We start from the raw sequence: 19,997 nt of genomic DNA, 5'->3' as shown, positions 1-19,997 counted from the left end.
CAATACTGTGCCGAGCACAAAAATACCGTTGCGAAAATTTATTTCTGCAGAAACCTCCGAGGCGTGCGGATGGAAAAATAGAGTGAAGAGCTTTTAATTGCTCTTGATTTTCCGTTTTGTGATTCTGAGTGTGTGTTCTATTGTGATTGAAAGGATTTCTTTGTAAATAATTTACTTGTAATCGTGGCAAATGTATACTAAAGTGTGAAGAAAAGTGTGCACAGAAACATTTTCAGTAATAAGGCTTGATTATCGTGAAAAAGCCCTAAAATGAACTTCATAAGGAAATTTGCAAGGTAATTCATTCATTAATTTGTCTATTTTATAAAATAGTTCTGTAGAATTCTTGGAAAAAGAAGAAAAGCTATGGCGGAATTAATAAAGACGCTACACTACTGAAAGTTTGGGAGGATTTTTACTAGCTCTTGAGGTTGGGATTTTCAGGTAAATTGAGCTAAAAATCATTAGGAGGATCATTAGAAGGCGTCCCTGTAGTAGATTATGCCATTATGTTCCGATAAAAGGTTGTAAAACGGGGTTTTTCCTGTGTTCCCAAAAAGCTTGATGAGCTTATGCAGGTTATAATTTGCAGGGGTTTGCAACCATTTGCCTTTGATTATTTATGAATCTAGTATGCCTTTTAGACCAGAAAAATTTCATAGTCAAAATTCACATCTCTTTTTTAATGGCTCCGGCACACCTTTTAAATCGGGAAAATTTCATGAAATCAAAATTCACATTCTTTCTCACACGTTTTGCATATGTCTATCTCATTCTTTCGCGCTCCAAATTCTATTGAACTAAATTGAATTTGTTGTGATGCTTAAAAGAAGAAAAAGAGTGCAAAAAAATGAGATAGACATATGCAAAAAACATGTGAGAAAGAAAGTGATTAGAATTTCGATTTCATGAAATTTTCCTGATCTAAAAGGTGTACTGAGGTCATAATGGCTCCGGTACACATTTTAGATCGGTAAAATTTCATGGAATCAAAATTCACATTCCTTTCTCTCTCACACTCTTTGCATATGTTTATCCCATTCTTTCGTACTCCAAATTTGATTGAGCTAAATTGAATTTGGAGTGATGTTTAAAAGAACAAGAGTCCGAAGGAATGAGACAGACATATGCAAACCGTATGAGACAGAAAGGAATTCGAATTTAGACTTCATGAAATTTTCCCGATCTAAAAGTTGTGCTGAAGCCATAAAAACTTTTTATTGTCTATTCTACTCTTTCGTACTCCTCTTCTTTGGAATATCATACCAAATTAAATTTAGTTTAGTCAAATTTCGGGACTAGAAGAAAGGGATAGACTTGCGCAAGTCTTTTGAGAAAGAAAAAGACGCATATTTTCTATTTCATAAATTTATACCGGTTGCCGGTGGCATTAACAAATAAAATACTAAATTTATTTTTTTATGTAAAAAAAAATAAACCTCAAATTTTCTTAGTATAAATTACTACATAATTTACATTGGAAAAATCCCATAGAATTAAAAAAAAAAAAAGAGCTTTGCTGTCCATTTTATTTATTTTAAAATGTTTTTAAAATTTCTCTTCGTATGGATTCTCGGACAATAAATCGCCATAATTATTGATAAAGAATGATAAAATCGCAATTATTTAGCTATTCAGAGATTTGACATCCACTGAAGCTTGTGAGTAGAAAATAAACACTGAAATTTTGCATTCTTTGCATTTTTCTGGCCACAATTGTTCCATATCTATTTTAACGGAGAATGGCTCAATCATGCGGACTTCCGGGAGAGCATTGATTTGGTCAGTGATGATTTAATTATCGCTCCACAGACGCACCTGAAAAACCAATGCGAAACCTAAAGGTACTTGTAAAGGGAGATTTTTAGAGTGGATGAACTCGGAATTCTTAGAAATTACATACAAGAATTTTCAATTTAAACGAAAATGTCTTAATAAAACTAAAAATTTAATGTTAGAAATTGACTAGGGGGAGGTGGGACTATTTTGAGCTGTGGGGCTACATTGATATATGGTTTTTCGTCTATTTCTATATGAAGCTGGTTCTTACAATTATTTTATTTATATTTAGATCCATAGGGTGAATTGTGGAAAAGGAGACACTTAAGAAAAAAAATTCAATTTCAAATGGATTTTTAAGCCGAATAAATATTTATTATTTTAATTTAATTTGTATCATGAGATTCCTTGTGAAATATTCGAACAGAATCTTAACAGTTTTTATTAGAATTTTCAACTAATTAATTAGAATATTCAATCAAATTAGAAAACAACACATTTTGAAAAGATGGACAAAATTTTAGAAAGCGGGACAAAATTTTTGGAAAGGTGGACATATTGATATTAATGACAAAATATTATACGAAATATGTAGAAAATCAATTGTTGGTGGTTTTCTGTGTATACTTGCACATTGGATGGTTATGCTAATCTCTGCTTTATGTCCGGGTAACAGTTGAGGAACGCTAATTACCAAGAACTTCCTGAACGTCTAACCAAAAAAAGGTTCTGTAAATTTCACAGACACTTCGCGCTGTCCAGCAGTTATAGCTTTAAAGCGGATGCAATTTCTTAACATATTTCAATACCCAATCCGCCTAGGTCCTTTGCCACCTGCTTTGGTAGTTCTGTAGAGGCTCCACTTTGTTTTCTCCAGGGTTTTTGCTATATTTTACTATCCATTCTGTCAGAAAAAGTGGTCTTCGGAATCTGAAAATCTTTGTAGCCTCTTTCAGGAGATTTTGTCCTTATCAGCTGCTAACTGCTGTTGCAACTATTTCTCCGGGTACTTGAGAATCTTTGTCGTCCTTGTTAACATGATTTCACTGCACAGAAAAAAATATTTTGTAAAATTGTTCGTAAATGTTTGTGAAATTCTATGGCAGACTTACGAAAGGGTCGTGAATCGTATAACCCACAAACAAGTTCGTAAAATGTTGTACTTTTTTCACAAACATTGCTCGTAAAATGATCATTTGACGAACATTTTTTGTACTTTTACAAACATGTGTTCGTAAATGTTCGCAAACTCCGTAAAAAATGTCCGTAAAATTTTGTCATTTGTTCGTATTTGTTCGTAAATTTTTGTTTGTTGCAAAAATTTACGAACAAATATTTGTAAAAGTACAAAAAATGTTCGTCAAGTGATCATTTTACGAACAATGTTTGTGAAAAAAGTACAAAATTTTACGAATTTGTTTGTGGGTTATATGATTCAAGAGCATTTCGTAAGTCCTCCATAGGATTTCACAAACATTTACGAACAATTTTACAAATTTTTTTTCTGTGTGCACAAAACCACCAAATTCATTCACAAAATCAACTTGTCCAAGATTTCATAAAACTTGTTTTGAAAGCAACACGAAATTAAATCACTTTTCTATCCTTTTTAAATGTAATATTTCACAAATATTTTTTATTCACCTTTTAAATGGATGTATATCCTTCGATTTTCATTACGGACTTAATATTTCACAAATTATGCCAAAAAATCAAACAAAACACTTTGATATTTTCCTAGCAACCTCCAAGAATACAAAGAAAATAACTTCTTGCAAGTCACCCTTTGATTGTTTAATGATGACTTTTGCATTTTTAACTTCTCAAATAATCACAACATTAGGTTTAATAATCTTTTTATCGAAAATTGAAATATTTAATTGATGTATTATCAAGTTTTTAGGAAGGTGTCTCACATTCCACACTGCTTCGTCCCACTTTCCAAACTGTCTCGCTTTAGACTTTTACCCTAATTGCTTTTCTTGTATAAATTGCAATACGTCAAAACCCAGTTTCCTTTAGAAATATATGAGAAATAATCGTATAACAATGTAGCCATACTGCTCAAATTAGCCCCACCTCCCCGTAATAAAAAATGTTTTACAAAATAATACTAACATTTTCGAATGAGAATCATCTGAATCGTTAAACGGAAGCTTAAACTCTTTGTTTATGCCACTAAAAGCGCCTCTAGTGTTGACCTTGTTGAAGCTTAAATTTTTCAAAATAAGGTATAATTTTGTATGATCTCTCAAAAATTAATTTTGTATAAGTTTTATAAAATTGTCCATTTGAAATAAGGTATAAAGAAGAATAAAAATACTTTATAAAGAATACGAAATATGTAAAATCTTTTGTGATCGAATCACGAAAATTCCAATTAGCCAATAGGAAATATAATATTTAACAAATATTGCTTATTTATCAGGCAGATAACTTACAAATTAAATATTCGTTCTATGATTGTATACCTGAGTAACGTATTTTCTTGTGAAAAGGCCAGTGAAAAGGTATTTGTGGAACAATTAAAATTGAGGAAATTTTGAGAAAGGGCAATGAGAAATACAGTGCCCGCTTTCTAATCCGGATCGCCGTAATCCGGACGAGTTCTCGACTTCGAATGAATTATCCTGTGAAGTTTTTGTTTAATAAATGAGGTATAATAGCATAGAATTCTTTAATTATGTCTTTTTAATCTTTTTTAAAACTTTTATTGTAATTCTACAAAAAAAGTTGTATTATATTTGCGAGACGTTGAACAAATTCAAAAATCCATCCGGATTACGAAGCGGACATCTGTCATATTGTCTCCCAATCATCCGGATTACAAAGCGGGCACTGTACTACACAGTAAAAAAAAAATGTGTAAAATTTTACTACTATAATAGTGCAAAATCGACCATTTTAGTTATATAATTTAAAAATGTTTAAAAAATGCACAATAATTTGGTAATTTATTGTCACATGATTGAAAATTACCACGATTATAGTTGAAAAATTTTCAACAATGTTGTTTAATTTGAAAATGTGTAAAATTTTAACACTATAATAGTGTAAAATCGGATAAATTAATTATTTAATTTCGATCTGTGTAAAATTTCTCACTATTGTAATCATAAAAAATTTTCAACAATGTTTCATGATTTAAAACTGTTTGACAAATTCTAGAAATTACCACTATTATAGTATGATTACAGTTATTCACATTGTTGTAGTGTGAAAAAATACACAACTTTATGGTATTTTTGTCACATGATCAAAAATGAACACTATTATAGTTTGATCATAATTTTTAACACTATTATAGTGTGAAGCCTTGTGTATTGCAAACAAATTTGTTGAATTTTTAAACAAAAGTTGTTGAATTTTTAAATAAAAGTTGTTGAATTTTGAGACAAAAGTTGTTGAATTTTTAAACAAAAGTTGTTGAATTTTTAAACAAAAGTTGTGTAAAAATTGTTGAATTTCCAATTAAGACTTATACTTCAGTCGAGATGCTTTTCATTGGGCAAAAGTCATATTGAACATCAAATATTTATATGCATAATAAGTATATCGTGATGATCCGATCATCAAATGTAGTATTAAGGGGGATCCCGAGTACAGGAAAAACCAATAAAAATGTCTAAAAAGGCAAGAAAATCAAAATCTTCGAAATGAAAAGAAAATTCAACAGTAAACAGAATTCAACAATTTTTGAGTTTACACATAAAAATTCAACAATTCCAAATTCAACAACTTTAAATTAAACAATTTTAAATTAAACACTTTTTACAAATTTAACACTATAATAGTGGTGTAAAAGATTACACACTATATAGTCTTAATTTTTTTACTGTGTTGGTTAGGTACTACTACTACCCCAGATTTTTAAAAATTAATTTATAAATATTTCCTTTTATCTCAGTTTGATAATGTGATGGGATGGCCAAAAAATAAATCTTAATAATAAAAAGATAAATAGAATTGTAACTGCCAGAAGGTGCTAATGTTTTAAATTTTGAAACTTGAAATGAAATTATTTCAATCGTCACCCAAATCTAAAAAAAGCACATTTTTAGATTGTTATATTACTATTTTTTTTAGCATATGATGTTTGCTGAGACAATTACAGAAAAAAATAATAATATAAAGGTACAGGCTGTATAGATGCGGGACAGATGCGATAGTGATTAAACTATATTCCATAAAAATTTTCTACTAAGCCATTTTCTGGTTTAAGCCGTCGTTGTGTCGAAGTTTTTTAGGGGGTTCCCATAATTACGGAACTGAAAACCACCCCTATGGCAAATTAACTATGGAGCTTGAAGCTAACTTATAATAAATTGCATAAATTGCTCACAAAAAAAATCAAACTTCATAAGTGTATTCCATATTTAAACTAATAAAACCCGAAGAAAATAGCGAAATCGTAATTTTTTTAGAGTTTAAATAAACGCATTTTTGGAACAAAATTTTGACTTTGGTAAAGATATAAAAATAGGAAAAATAGGTTCATAACAATTCTTTTAGTTCAAATAGAAGATAATTTAATAATGAAGAAGATAAGTTAACTATTGCCGCCAATACGACAAAACCGTAAAAATGAGAAGTGGACAAAACGCGCTTTTAAAGTTTTTGATGTTCGTAAGGGCCTTAACAGACATGAGGATTAGCCGAGAGGCGGCTTAGCGTAATTATATTAGAAATAATGTTTAAACTACATTTACATCATTTTCCACTAAATCGTTTCTCGGCTTAAGTCGTAAATGTGTCTAGGGCATAAGAGCGCATGCAAATTTATTCAGTGTTACTTCATTTCCGACTCTGTATCTTCAAAAATACTTCGAATTTGCTACTGAAATTTTTATAGTGTATTATGCCTTATGGCCTCTATACATTGGGAGAAATTTTTGTCAAAAATTGCTTTTTTGAAGGAAATTCCCTGCAGCGTTGTAGGGGGAAACGTCAAATTTCTGTCAAAAACGCAATTTTTGACTAAAATTGCTCCCAATGTGTAGAGGCCATTAGACACACTTACGACTTAAGCCGAGAGACGACTTAGCGGAAAGTGATGTAAATGAAATTTAACCATTATTTCAAGTATAATTATGTCAAGCCGTCTCTCGGCTAATCCTCAGGTCTGCCGAGGCCCTTAGATAGTTATAATTGTTGATTTATATAAAAATATAGACTTCTTTTGGCCCTGTTATTTTCTTAGCTTAATTAAAACCTTTAGACATTGCGAGATATTTTCTTGAAAATGGCAATCGATTTACTTAAAAAATCTCTTTTGTTGAAAATTTCTCATAAGTTTAAATGCCAACGGTGGAAGTAACACGGATTTTGGCATTTACAAAAGTTGATTCTTTTAACTTCTTTGTCAGTACAGTAAAGTGTAAACAGGTAGGTATGTCATTCACAATTCACTTTAAGTGTCTACAGTAGACTCTCTCAAATTCGAGCATATGGGGGACCGAAATGTCAGCCGAATTAGACAGAAAATTCGGGCGACAAACTTTTTGAAATGCAACGATTTTTAATTCATGTGCATATACAGATATTGAGTTTACACACTCATATATAACGTAAATTGCATGAGAATCCCTCAATAATGCAAAATCACATCAAAACTAAGACAAATCATGCCAAATTTGAGCATATTTGATTCATTTGATAATCATAATCAAACTTGAAAAATGACAACAACCTTTTTTCAAATGTAACCGCTGCCCGAATTAAAAAGTAACCCGATCTTAAAAGAACCGAATTTGCGAGAGTCTACTGTATTAGATGTTTATGGAGACTGATCTGCTCCGATCAGCCAATTTATTTTTATTTGCTACTTATGTTACTGTCCAACTCTACTTATATTTACATTTGATTTAGAATTAATATTTACTTATATGTAGATTTTCTCCCTAAAATTCAAAATTAATTAATATAAAATCAGATTGTAAAGAATTTTAGCTAACACTTGGAAATTTTGGTCATTAGGTTAGCCTAGTTGAGAGAGTCAACTTTAATAGCTCATTAAAATTATTAATTCTTTTTAAAACTATTTTTCAGTACGGTAATCAAGATTTCTCCAAAAACTAAATAGATACATTATAGTAAGAGAAAGTGTTAATTAGCTTTTAATGTAATACAAAAGCTTATTTCTTTTTACACATAAAGATGAAATTTGAAAAAAAAAAGAAAAATTATAGGTAGTATTATCTCCCAATGTTTTTTTTTATTCGCTTGATTAGAAATGATCAAACTGTTAAAGATAATTAGTAATGTTTTAATTTTCCCTCTGCTTAGTATTTTTATAAAAATAATTCATTAGGAAAATACTTATTTCTTAATTATCTCAAAGAAAATTGATTTTTTCTGGCCAGATTCACTAAGTTACTGATATATAAATATTACAGTCCCTAAAAATGACCATCTATTTTTTAATTTTTCACCTTTATGAAAATGCTCATTCCTAATAACGGTTTTTCAAGGTCAAAAGATTTTTCAAGGTTTTGGCTCGTTGGCGGGGTCTTGGAATTTCCGACAAAACTGAACCGGTTCATAACCGATAACTATTTTTTATATGAAATTAAATTAAATTACAGTAGACTCTCGCTAATTCGGCTCTTTTAAGATCGGGCTACTTTTTAATTCGGGCAGCGGTTACATTTGAAAAAAGTTTGTTGTCATTTTTCAAGTTTGATTATGATTATCAAATGAATCAAATATGCTCAAATTTGCCATAATTTGTCTTAGTTTTGATGTGATTTTGCATTATTGAGGGATTCTCATGCAATTTACGTTATATATGAGTGTGTAAACTCAATATCTATATGCACATGAATAAAAAATCGTTGCATTTCAAAAAGTTTGTCGCCCGAATTTCTATCTAATTCGGCTGACATTTCGGTCCCCCATATGCCCGAATTTGAGAGAGTCTACTGTACTCCTAATGTGTATTTTGGGAAATATTTTGAGTGATTTATAATAAATCGGTCCAAATCTAGTTGTGAACCGGTAATGAACCGGTTAAAACCCGATAAATAATTTTTGTGCACAACTCATTTTTATTACTCTTTAAACTATTTTGTGGAATATTTTTACTGATTTATGAATCAGTTTAAAACGGTTCAGAACTAGGAAACAGTATATGATGCGAAAGTACTTTTTAGGTATAGCATCTAAGTCCCGAGTTAGAGCATTTCTTAAATCCTGGGACGCTTTTCCACCCCTTTTTTTCAAGAAATGTATAACTTGAGTCTCTAGCGACCCTTTTTTCTATCGATCTCATTTTCATAATCAAAGAATCATAAGAAATATATTGGCAAAGTTTGAGCCCGATCGGAGGATACAAAACTTCATAAAAACTACAAGAAATAAAGATATTAAAAATTTCACTAAAACCCGATGATTTTTGTCTGAAAATTTTCCAATGGGGTGTTAATTCTCTATGCAAAAAAGGGCTTGTAAATCATTATAATCTCCTTGTAGTTTGCGAAAAAAGAATCTTACTGAGGGAGGGCAAAGACCCAAGCAGGTAGAAAGTGAAGGAAAAAAGGTGACAAGTCACTTTTGATGGTTCTTATGAGTTTTATGACCTCTATAGGTATCGAAAAGGCAAATTTTTTGGGAAGAATACAAAGTGACCTTGCTTCACTTTTTTTTTTCTTTGTCCAGGGATTTGCAATTGTCAAAACGTCGGCAAAGTGCCCCAGTTTTGGTGGACGAGCCTCACAAATACAAGAGTGAGGAGTATATGCAGGCCCTTTCGGCTTTCAATGATTGGAGAAAAAAACGTCTGGACAGCCCAAAGTGTTCTTTTATGAATAACAATATGGAGAATATCGCTGAAGAGAATATAGGATCAACTTCCAGTGGTGAAAAATCATCACCAACTTATGCTGATATTGACGAGGGGGTTGGTAACAATACTCCTCCAGAGGGATTCTTCCGCAGTAACTCAATTCCAGACTTGGCTGCATCTCCATGCAAAAGCTCAGCATTTGGGGAGAGAAAGACTTCCAAGAGGAATCACAAGAAGGGCAAGGCTCCACCTCCACCACCTCCAAGATTCGACGCTAATGCTCCGTTGCCGAAAGTAAAGAAGTCGAATAGTGCTCCAAAAAGTTGCCTCAATCCAATTGAGAGTGAAAATGCAGAAGATACCGATGGACCAAGATTCAGTGGATCTTACAGAAAGTTCGATATTGACTCGTCATCCACCTGCGATGATTATGTTATCTCCAAAAATATCAAGAACAGGCAGAAGAAAATTGCCAAGAAGTCTCCAACCACAGCCAAGGATCTGGAAGATGAACAAGTAATTGGTCACAGTGTGCAACCGAATGTTCCTAAAAAGTACCCAAGGAAGCAGAATACTGTCCCGATTGTCGAGAAAAATGAAGAATTGATAAAGCACGAATACGATGAGGTCATTGACGAGGGATTTAGATTCCTTAGCGACAAGTACGGATACTTCATTGATACAACAGTTGAGGGGAGTCAGATGGGAGGCAATGGACACATCCCTGTCACTGATTTAGACAAGTCCGATGAACTTGGATCTTCAGAGGATCAAATTCCCAAAGGTAAGTTTCTTATTTTTTATTTTCTTTGTATTTCTGTTTCAAATAAGGTTAGCCCTTGAAAGACTGATGATTCGTACTGAAAAAAAATATTTTCTCATAAATTTAACATTTATATAATTTCTTTTCCTAATATCTCAATTGATGGTTAAAGTTAAAAAAAAAATGTTATTAATTCCTCGCCTAGAAATAATCACAACTACCCAAAAGTCCGAAAACTGCGACAACGATTTTGAAAAGGTATTTTCAGCATTATGTTTTTTTTTTCCTTTTAAATATTTATAAAAAAGTTTTTTTTAAAGAAAACACGACGAATTCCAATCACTAAATTCTTTATTAATAAATCCGTTAATCTATTGGAAACAGATAAGACTTGATACTTGATAAGAATATCAAGTCCTTTTCAAAACAAACCCATACTTTTCAAAATCTATTGACAAAAAAAAGGCTCTAGGGGAAAGGCTCATAATTTTGTCCAGTTTTTTATTTTGGACACTTTGAGGATAACATTGGACACTAAAAATAAATTTATTAAAATGATGGATTTTTATTCCAAAATTTGATGAATAATTAATTCTATCTAAATATTTGTTCTTTTTGGAAGATTTTAACACTAAATACGTTAAATGTTGAATATGATTTGAGTTAAAATTGCTTTGTTGAAAATTCAGTGTGAGCAATTGCTTACGAGAAATATGACAGAACTTTGTGTTTACTTCAGTCTTATTTAGCTGTGGTGAAGTATTAACAATGTTTCTTCGCTTTTTTTTTTGAATGTTGTTAATATTCATTGAATATTGTGTTGATTAACGTTAATGGTGATTTGTACATTTGACCTGAAGTGAGATTTGCCTTGTGAATTTGATTTTTCGTGTGAAAAATGGGAAATTTTCTAAGACATTCACCAGTGAGGTGATGGTTCTTATTTTGGACAGGTGTTTTTCTCTCGAAATTTCGTGAAGTTTTAGCTTTTGTGATGACTAGGTTGGACAAATGCCTGGAGAAACAAAGGAGCATCATCTCTATGAAAGAGATGTAGCGAGAAATGCCTTGAAAGGCTCCCGGAAAGGTCAGGGAATGAGCGAATCCGTACTTACTTGGAGTACCGAAGTCAACTCACTTTAATGAATGATATGGAAAGTTTCCAGGGTTCTTGTGACATTCTACATTTCCCTTACATGAACAGGAAGAGGACTTGGTAAGATTGGTTCATGAAATGAAGAACAATGGGCATCCAGTTGAGGCGGATTATCTATCCAAATTTACAGCCAAGTTGTCCAAATTAATAACCAAGTTGTCCAAAATTCGAGTCAAATTCACCTCTACATATCAATTCATTTTTAAACGTATTAAAACTAATTTTAGTAAAAATAAGACGATAAATAGCTTGCTAAGTTTCTAAACAACCCTTCTGAAAAGAGAGTAACAAAAAATGTCAATTAGTATTGAAAATATCGCACTTCAAACTTGGAACATCGATTCTTATAAGCAGACTGGACAAAATTATGAGCCTTTACCCTAAATATTAGGTGAGATTCTTAACAATCTCACCTACTATAACCCTAACAAAATTTCATGTCCTCCGATCGCGCTCAAACTTGGCCAAAATGTGTTTCGCCACTTCCTGATCACGAATATATGGGGGGCTAAGTTACGTTCCCGGCCGGCCGTCCGGCCGACCGCTCTTTGGAGCTTAATAGCTCCTAAACTAAAAGAGATATCGACTTGCGGTTTTCGACAAAGGTCATATATCGGGTGAAAATTGCAACTTGGTGCATTGACCCTCCACCCCCCACCCCTCCTTCCGCCATTTTGAATATCCCCATTTTTTGTTTTCTTAATGGCTCCGCCCCTATGGCATCGATCGGGCTCAAATTTTCAGTATGTTATAGCTGGGCCTTAGGGCTTTCGATCAATACCAAACTCAAGGTCCCCCGACCCCCCTGACCCGAGCAATAAGGGTCCAAAAAACAATTCTTAAAATGGCCTGTTCAAGATGAACATGCACGTTCATACAAATTATTTTCAAATTAGGATTTTTTAATCTTTGAGGGATAATAATGGGTTTTAATTCATATCGAACTACTTTTGAATAGTTAAATCGCCAGGATATTCATCATAAGTCCTCACATCTGAAAAAGGATACGAATAATTCAACACAAAAGTCGGATAGTTTTGGCTTCACCAAGACTTTACAAAGGTTTTCGTTACCCCTACTTTTCAAGTCAATGACTTATCCTTAAAGGATTTAAGGACTATTACACTATTTTTAGATACCTTTACTACTAGGAATGTCCTGTCATTTCAATTAGAGACGAATAGTTTAACTAATATACGGATTTTAGTTTTGGTTAAATCGAGTCATTTCACGAAGTATACAAAACAAGCCTTACTTTAACGGCAAATATTGAAGAAACTAGGATGCTAAACGATCCTAAACTTTTACCATCCTATTTTCTATATCCTTAACTCTATCTGGTATCAATTTGCTACCATTCTAACAAGTAGTTTCTATGATATTAGAGATTGAAAATTGTCAAATTAGGTCATTATGCCTAGTGCTAATGACACCCGTTCATTCACTTCTTGATCAGCATTTTTCGTCAGCAAAATAAAGAATGTGCAATTTTGCAATGACGCATCATGGGTTCACGGAGTTCACCTTAGTTATTAAGTGGGGTAAAAATGATTTTGTATAAATAGGGTTAATTTTTGTTAAATAAATCAGATTGCGATAGAGATTCCTGAGTTTCACTTCTAGCAGCACGAGAGTGCTTGTTCCAGAGAAATCGCATCTCCCTTTTGGCCCAAGACCAGCGGCATCCTATTGCCTAAGGATTACCAGCGGCCAATTGGCTCCCTACTGCCAGGAAACAGCGGCTTCTCTTCAAGAAGCCTTAAGACCTAGGGCAGGATTTGAGAATATTTCTGGAGGAATTTTTCCCTAGAGGCATTCATTTGCCGGACTGCAAGGTTGGAAATTTATTTCTAACCTTGGTTAAACTCTCTCGAGGCACCCCCGGGGGTAGCCTACACAAGGGGGCATTACTGCCTTAAGCCCGGTGGCTCGAAAGAGCCGTTACTAGAGGCCGTGAAAACAGCCGAGAGTCAGTCCAAACAGTGGAATAATTCCCCAGGAAGTTCTCACCAGAGCAAGGGAATAATCTGACGAGATTCGGATTATTCTCTTCCTCTAGCTTCGGCTTTTCAGCTGTTTGGAGCCGAAACAGGCCATAACTCCGGTTCTAATTATCAGAATTTAAAAAGTGAGGGCGTTTTGGAAAGCTCTCGTGAAATGCCACTTCCCCTTCTAACATCACAAGTTCATAAAACCACCGCTAGGAGCGCTATTTTTAAAAAGAAGATTTTCCAATTTTCTAAGTAAAATAACTCAAAAATTCCTTTGTGCATCGGACTGAAATTTTAGTATGTTGTAGCCCTCGATTATACCTATCAAACAAAAAAAACCTTAAGTCGATCCATAACCCCTGACCTGAGCTATAAGGGGTCAAAGTTCGAATATTGACCGGCCTCTATCTCCGGTTCTAATTAACATATCGACCTAAATTTTGGCTTTTTGATTTCGTCTCGATGAGCACTTTCAGATGGAAGTTCAAAAATTCACCACAGGTGGCGCTGTGATAGCGTCAAAATTCATCAAAATTCAAACTCATTTTCTCAAAAATTCCTTTGTGCAAGTTAATGAAATTTTAGTATGTTGTAGTCCAGTCTAGGACGTTTCCAAAATGGGGCGTAAGTGCGCTGTGGTTTCAATAGAACCGGAGATACAGTGAGCGAAATTCAAATAGGGACGGCCTTATAAGTGTGTGGTGTGGGTGGTCTGTAAGTCGGATCGACCTAATATTTTTTTGTATAATATAGGCCTATCCAACAAGACTTTTTATGGTAGTGACCAACGTGCACTTGCGTTCGTGCGTGAATACCAGCTAAATATCAAATTTTTAGGTGATTTTTGAGCGAAATTCAAATAGGGACGATCCCGATTTTTTAAATAAAAGTGAAACAAATCAGATCAATGAGAATTATTTTAATATTGTGGACTTGATCTCTTATTCTTTATGCCAGAAATAAGGTCTTCTAGTTACACTTAAGACCAATTCATGAAGAGTTTCTTGCTTAATTAACGCCATGCGCTACTGATAGCGTTGTAAATACACGAAACCGTTGAATCACCACTAAAATTATATCTGAAAAGTGTTGAATATTATTTGAAGATGCACCGGTGGCATTTTCTGAAGTTTAAACTAGTGGTAATATCAAATTCCAGCAGAATAATGCGGGAATTCACGAAGAAAGTCTTGTAATGAAATGGTTTCAGGACAAAAAACTACACATTTTGTATTAGTCAGATGATTTACCTAGCCCAAATCATATTGAAAATCTGTAAGGCATCATTGCAAGATAATTTAACGCAGAAGTTAAGTAGTATCCGACCGTGGGGAACGTAGATGAACTCAAGAACGCTATCAGTAGCGCATGGCGCTAATTAAGCAAGAATCAAGAAACTCTTCATGAATTGGTCTTAAGTGTAGCTAAAAGACCTTATTTCTGGCATAAAGAATAAGAGATCAAGTCCACAATATTAAAATAATACTCATTGATCTGATTTGTTTCACTTTTATTTAAAAAATCGGGATCGTCCCTATCATTTTCCGCTCATCACGCTACATCATTTTCCGCTCAGACTACTCTATCACTCCTATTTTGCCGTTTAAGTGTGAAAAAATTGATTTTTCCCATAATAACGCTTTGAAATCACTCAGATGCCAAGTTGACTGCCTCTACTCCACCAAGCCACTTCATATAGGGTTTTAAATGGAAAGTCTCACAAAATACAACAATTCTTTGATATAGTTGAAGTTCATCAAATGAACACTTGGGGCGATCTGGTCGAAAAAACGAGTTGAGAAACAAAAAACCGCGCTTATCTCGGCTTCTGAGTAATCGATGAGATCATGTTCTATGGCAAAATTATAGAGAACTTTCTCGTCTACGTTTCACCCATATATCACTTTTCTGTCAGTTCATCCAAATCCTTGATATTTTGGTTTTAATACAAAATTTGTATAATTTCACGCATTTGATTCAAGATAACTGAATGGCGTCACCCAACTTCAGCTGTAAATCAAATTTGCATACATTCCGAGTTAGCTCACATTAAGAATCTCACCTACATAAGCCGGTTAGGATTATCTGTCCCTTTGATTTATTCTGAGAGATCTAGAAATTTTGTATAAGCCTAAAGCACGTTTATTCAGATATAGAACAACTAAAATAGTTTAAAAATACTGACCTTGAAAACTGCAAGAAAGAATTTTTGGGGAGTATTGGTGCCTAAGGACGAAATGTCCGCCTTGACTACCTCTAAAACATATCCAAAAATGAAAGGAATCGATGAATTAGTTTTTGAGATATCTGAAACACATCGTAAGGCTCAATTCCATTTAAAAATAGTAGAAAAAAGCCCTATTTCAAAACTGCCACATTTCAAAGCTGCCACACTTCTCCATATGTACCCTAAATAAATAATAGTTTGCTCAGTATTTCTTTAAGGGTAGACTACAATACCCCACTATATCTAATTCTACCTCATGGAAAATTCTGTCGTGGTTTCTCCTGTTAGTGTCTCCTAGAAATAAGGGTTATAGGGTTATTCTTAATCTTTCATTTCCAGAAACTTCCAAAGTGTTTGATGGACCAACAAAGACCGAAATGCCCTCGAATTGGACGCAGCAATCCTTTGACACGTCCGTCATGGATCCGTTCTACACCCGATTCCAGGACTTCTATCGGACACAAAATGTCATTGTGTGCTGGCCCAATGAGATCAAACATCGTAAGGCAGCACCACGAAGCACCATCCTCACTCCCCTTGAGTTCTCCACTGGCATCTTCCGGAACTCCACGGTGTCTGTGCGTAAGTACTCTCTGGGTGAGGGGAAGGATTATGATATTGCTGAGATGGCATCGAGGAGGGATTTTGAGATACTCAATTATTTGCGTCATCCCGATGTTGGGGTCCTTATGGCTGTGAATCTAGACAGGGGTTTGAATCAAATTAATCTCGTGATGGAACCATTTGACTTCACACTGAATTATTTTATGTACAAATACAATCGGGAATTTCCTGTTGGGGATACCATTTCGATAATTCAGCAGTTAGCTTCAGCAGTTGAATATTTGCATGAATGTGGCTATGTTCATTCAAATATCTCAAGCCATGCTATCATGATGCGTATGCATCCGGTTTGTGTGAAGTTGACTTGCTTTGAACTAGCCACGAGTGTTAAGTATGATATTAAGAAGCAGTTGGAACAGAGTTATGGACGTCAGGGCTATTATAATCGATGCGATGGATTTAGGGTTATGGGCAAGGCTAGAGTTCCGCCCAAAATGCCAGATAATGTGGACAAGGAGAAGTACATCAAGATGTCCAGGCAGATCTTGAGTCCGAAAGTTACACCAACGGTTCGGGCTGCGAAAGTGGATAATGTTGATCCCAAGCATATGCCATACTTTCAAAATTATCGTCAGAAGTTCTCCTTGCACTACTATCAGGCTCCAGAATTGGTTAAAGCTCGTGCACTTTTTGTTGTGCCACGCAAAGAGTGTGATGTTTACTCCTTGACTGTACTTCTGTGGGAAATGCTCAATCGCTGTGTACCATACGTGATGTACTCCTATGAGGAGCTAGAAGCTATTCATGCTTCCGGAAGATCTCAAATACCGATAATTGATGAAGAGAGATGCCAGTTTTTCGATGAAGTCTTCTCAATGGGATTGGAACCAAAACCTGAAGATAGATTTATTCCACCGCCTCATTTTGCGTCATTGCTGGAGGATGTGCGATGTATGATCCAGGAGAAGGAAGCCAGAGAAAAAATTGAGAAGGAAAAGAAGAAAAATCCAGAAAATCCAAATATTAATACTGATGAAAGATCTGACAAAGTTTCCGTGAAGGGTTTTAGGGAAGCTTCTTTTGCCAATTCTGCCAATGATTTGGGCATTTTTAATGATGTTTCCTTGGAGTCTGTGGAAAATAGTCTCTACCAGGAGAAGTCACAGCTCATTGCCAAGGCTGATAGTTGTCTGGATGAACTGTTGGGGAATATTCAGAGAACTCCTAGTCAGAGAACTAATGGAGAACTCAGTGATGCTCTCTCAATTGCTTCCCTGGGAAAGTCAGAGAGTACAAGAAAGAAGCGTTCAGTTCTCTATTCGCAGCTATATGAGGAGAAACCAGAAGATCCCTTCTTCAATCTATCCCAATCGACAATTTTCAACAGCAATGCAGATTTTCACAATAAACTTCTCGAAACGGCAAAACAGGGTGATCGATTGGAAAGGACTAGTACGACCAAAAAGAAAAAATCAAGAGTTATCGAGAGAGCAATGGATATTTTTGGAGGAGCACCAGCTAAATCTCGGATGAATTTGAATGAGAGGATGGAAAGTGTAGCTGTTGGGGATTCAGCCAAGGAGTCGTCGGGAAATGAGGAAGACGTTAAGAATTCCTCCAGAACTTCGGGATTTGTCGAAAGAGCGAAAGCCAAACTTGAGAAATGCTTCCTCAATGGTAGTAGAAATTGTTCATCTGAAGAAGATTTGATTGCAGCCACGGAAAAGAGTGAGAAAAAAACATCCACACTTGAGATTAGTGTCCAGGATGAGATGCCGGAAAAGAAGGAACAGAAGGTGGAGAAGGTTTTCTCACCCAGCAAGTATTCTTTCAATGTGGGAAGATGTGATTTACCAAAGGCACCAATTGCCAGAAAAAATAAGCTGAGGCGATATGCTTGGCTGTCAGAAAGGAAGCCTTCTGTTTCGCCCAATGGGAGCTCCTTTAACTTTTTGTCGGATGATTCTGACAAAACCAAAACCAAGGATATTGTACCAATGCCGCAAAATTTCAAATTCTCCGAGGAAGTTGACAAGTTGGGAGACAGGAAGGCTTTTAGTGCAGAGGTTGAGATTGATGAGAGACGCGGAAGTTCATGCAATATCTCCCTGGATAATTCTTTCAGGGAGCGAAAGGTTAATGTGAATCTGAAGGTGAAGCACAACAATCAGGAGATTTTTAACAACTCCTTCGCCACTGACGACGATTTGGCAAATATTAGCCAGAAGATCAGTCAAATTCATTTGGATATGTTCAAGGATCCAAAAACAATTGGCCAGGACAATGGCTTTAAGCCAAAAATTGATATAAAAATGATAGGACATCGTGGAGAGAAAGCTTATGAGATTCAACGTGAGATACTTGATTTATCAGCTCAGATTGTTGAGCATTTCAATTCGGGGCAGCACGATGAGACGCTGGAGAAGAGCTCCTTCGAGAGAGATTCCCGTAAGTTGATGATTGTGCGTCCAGAAGCTCTGCAGAGTGCCATAAGGAAGCAGAAGAAGGCAGCTCAAGAGGATCTCGATCGTTTTGAAAATTCCCTCTGGCGCAGGGAGAAATCTCTGTGCGAGAAGACTTCCTACACTGGAAGTCTCCCTGAAGAATCTGATGGTGAAGATCTGGAGAATTGTCCAGGTGTTGCCAACAAGAGAGCTTCAACGTCTTTGCCTGCTGAGGTGAGTCGTCGCTAGATACGAGAACACCTCTAGCAACAACCCCCCCTCTACATACGTATATCGTTCATTCCAGGGATCAAAGAACGACACTGAAGATCTCTACATTGATGATGATCTATCTCTTTGGCCAACGTTGAGTGTCAACATTGATCTCGATATCATTAAAGGCTCTCACATGTGAGCAATGTTTTTTCTTTAATATTTCTCGTCCTTTTTTTTACTTGTTTAACCTTAATTGATGTTTGAGTACAAATAAGTTTGTTAAACTTAATGTTTTCTCTTCTTAAAATTTACTTGGGAAATGGATTTGTACACGATGAAATTTTTCGTCTTCTTTCTAGAGAGAATGCAATAAAAATAAGTAGAAGTGCAATTTAGTTTGTTTAATTGTTCGAACTCACCAATCTAATCCCTCTATTTTTCAAAGAAGATCGAGCGATTTCGAGCATATGATTTTTTTTGGGAAATATATTCTTTCTTGAAACAATAATTTTGATTTAATTAGCCATAAAATACTCATATTCTGCATTTGGAAAAATAGTAGGGGAGACTGGGGCAAAAAGTCACAAATCGAAAAATTCAAAATTCAATATCTTCCAAGATTAAAAAGATAGCGGCTCAATTTTTTTTCTATAGATAGCCTCCATAGACCTTCAATGTCGTAAGTTTCTTAGAATTCGAACAAGGAATTTAGAAAATAAAAAATATCGAAATTTTTAGCCCTATTTTTGAAATATTTTCCTTACAGAAGATAACAATTATTACCTACTTATTTTCCAAAATTGATGCACTGGTGAATATTTTCTAACTAATTTGGATTTTTTGAATACGAATCCGCTATTTCAGAATTTCACAAAAGTTCTTTTCTCCAGAAATCCTTTTATTAAAAATGGCCACTTGGGGTAAAAAGTAACAAAAGGTATAGAGCAAAAAGTAACAAACAAAGCGAAGCAATTTCTGATGTCTCACGGCGAAAAGAAACGTCATTATCATGTCTCGCCGCTTGTTGTTTGCATTGGTCAAACGATTTGCAGTCTTGTGTTTTTTTTCTAAAAT

General features: G+C 34.6%; 1 protein-coding gene across 1 annotated transcript; it reads left to right on the top strand.

The window, feature by feature from the left end:
• The first annotated feature begins 7 nt into the window (after positions 1 to 7).
• LOC129798481 (uncharacterized) lies at positions 8 to 19,314 on the top strand. The gene is made up of 4 exons (XM_055841640.1): positions 8 to 296; positions 9,436 to 10,346; positions 16,039 to 18,941; positions 19,015 to 19,314. Exons 1-4 carry the CDS (start codon positions 271 to 273, stop codon positions 19,120 to 19,122), a joined length of 3,948 nt encoding a protein of 1,315 aa, XP_055697615.1. The 5' UTR covers positions 8 to 270; the 3' UTR covers positions 19,123 to 19,314.
• The last annotated feature ends 683 nt before the right edge of the window (positions 19,315 to 19,997 follow it).

This window comes from Phlebotomus papatasi, chromosome 1 (assembly GCF_024763615.1).
Source record: "Phlebotomus papatasi isolate M1 chromosome 1, Ppap_2.1, whole genome shotgun sequence".
Taxonomy (NCBI): Eukaryota; Metazoa; Arthropoda; class Insecta; order Diptera; family Psychodidae; genus Phlebotomus; species Phlebotomus papatasi.
The sequence above is the reverse complement of the archived record's forward strand: the minus strand, read 5'-3'. Positions and strand labels throughout refer to the sequence as shown.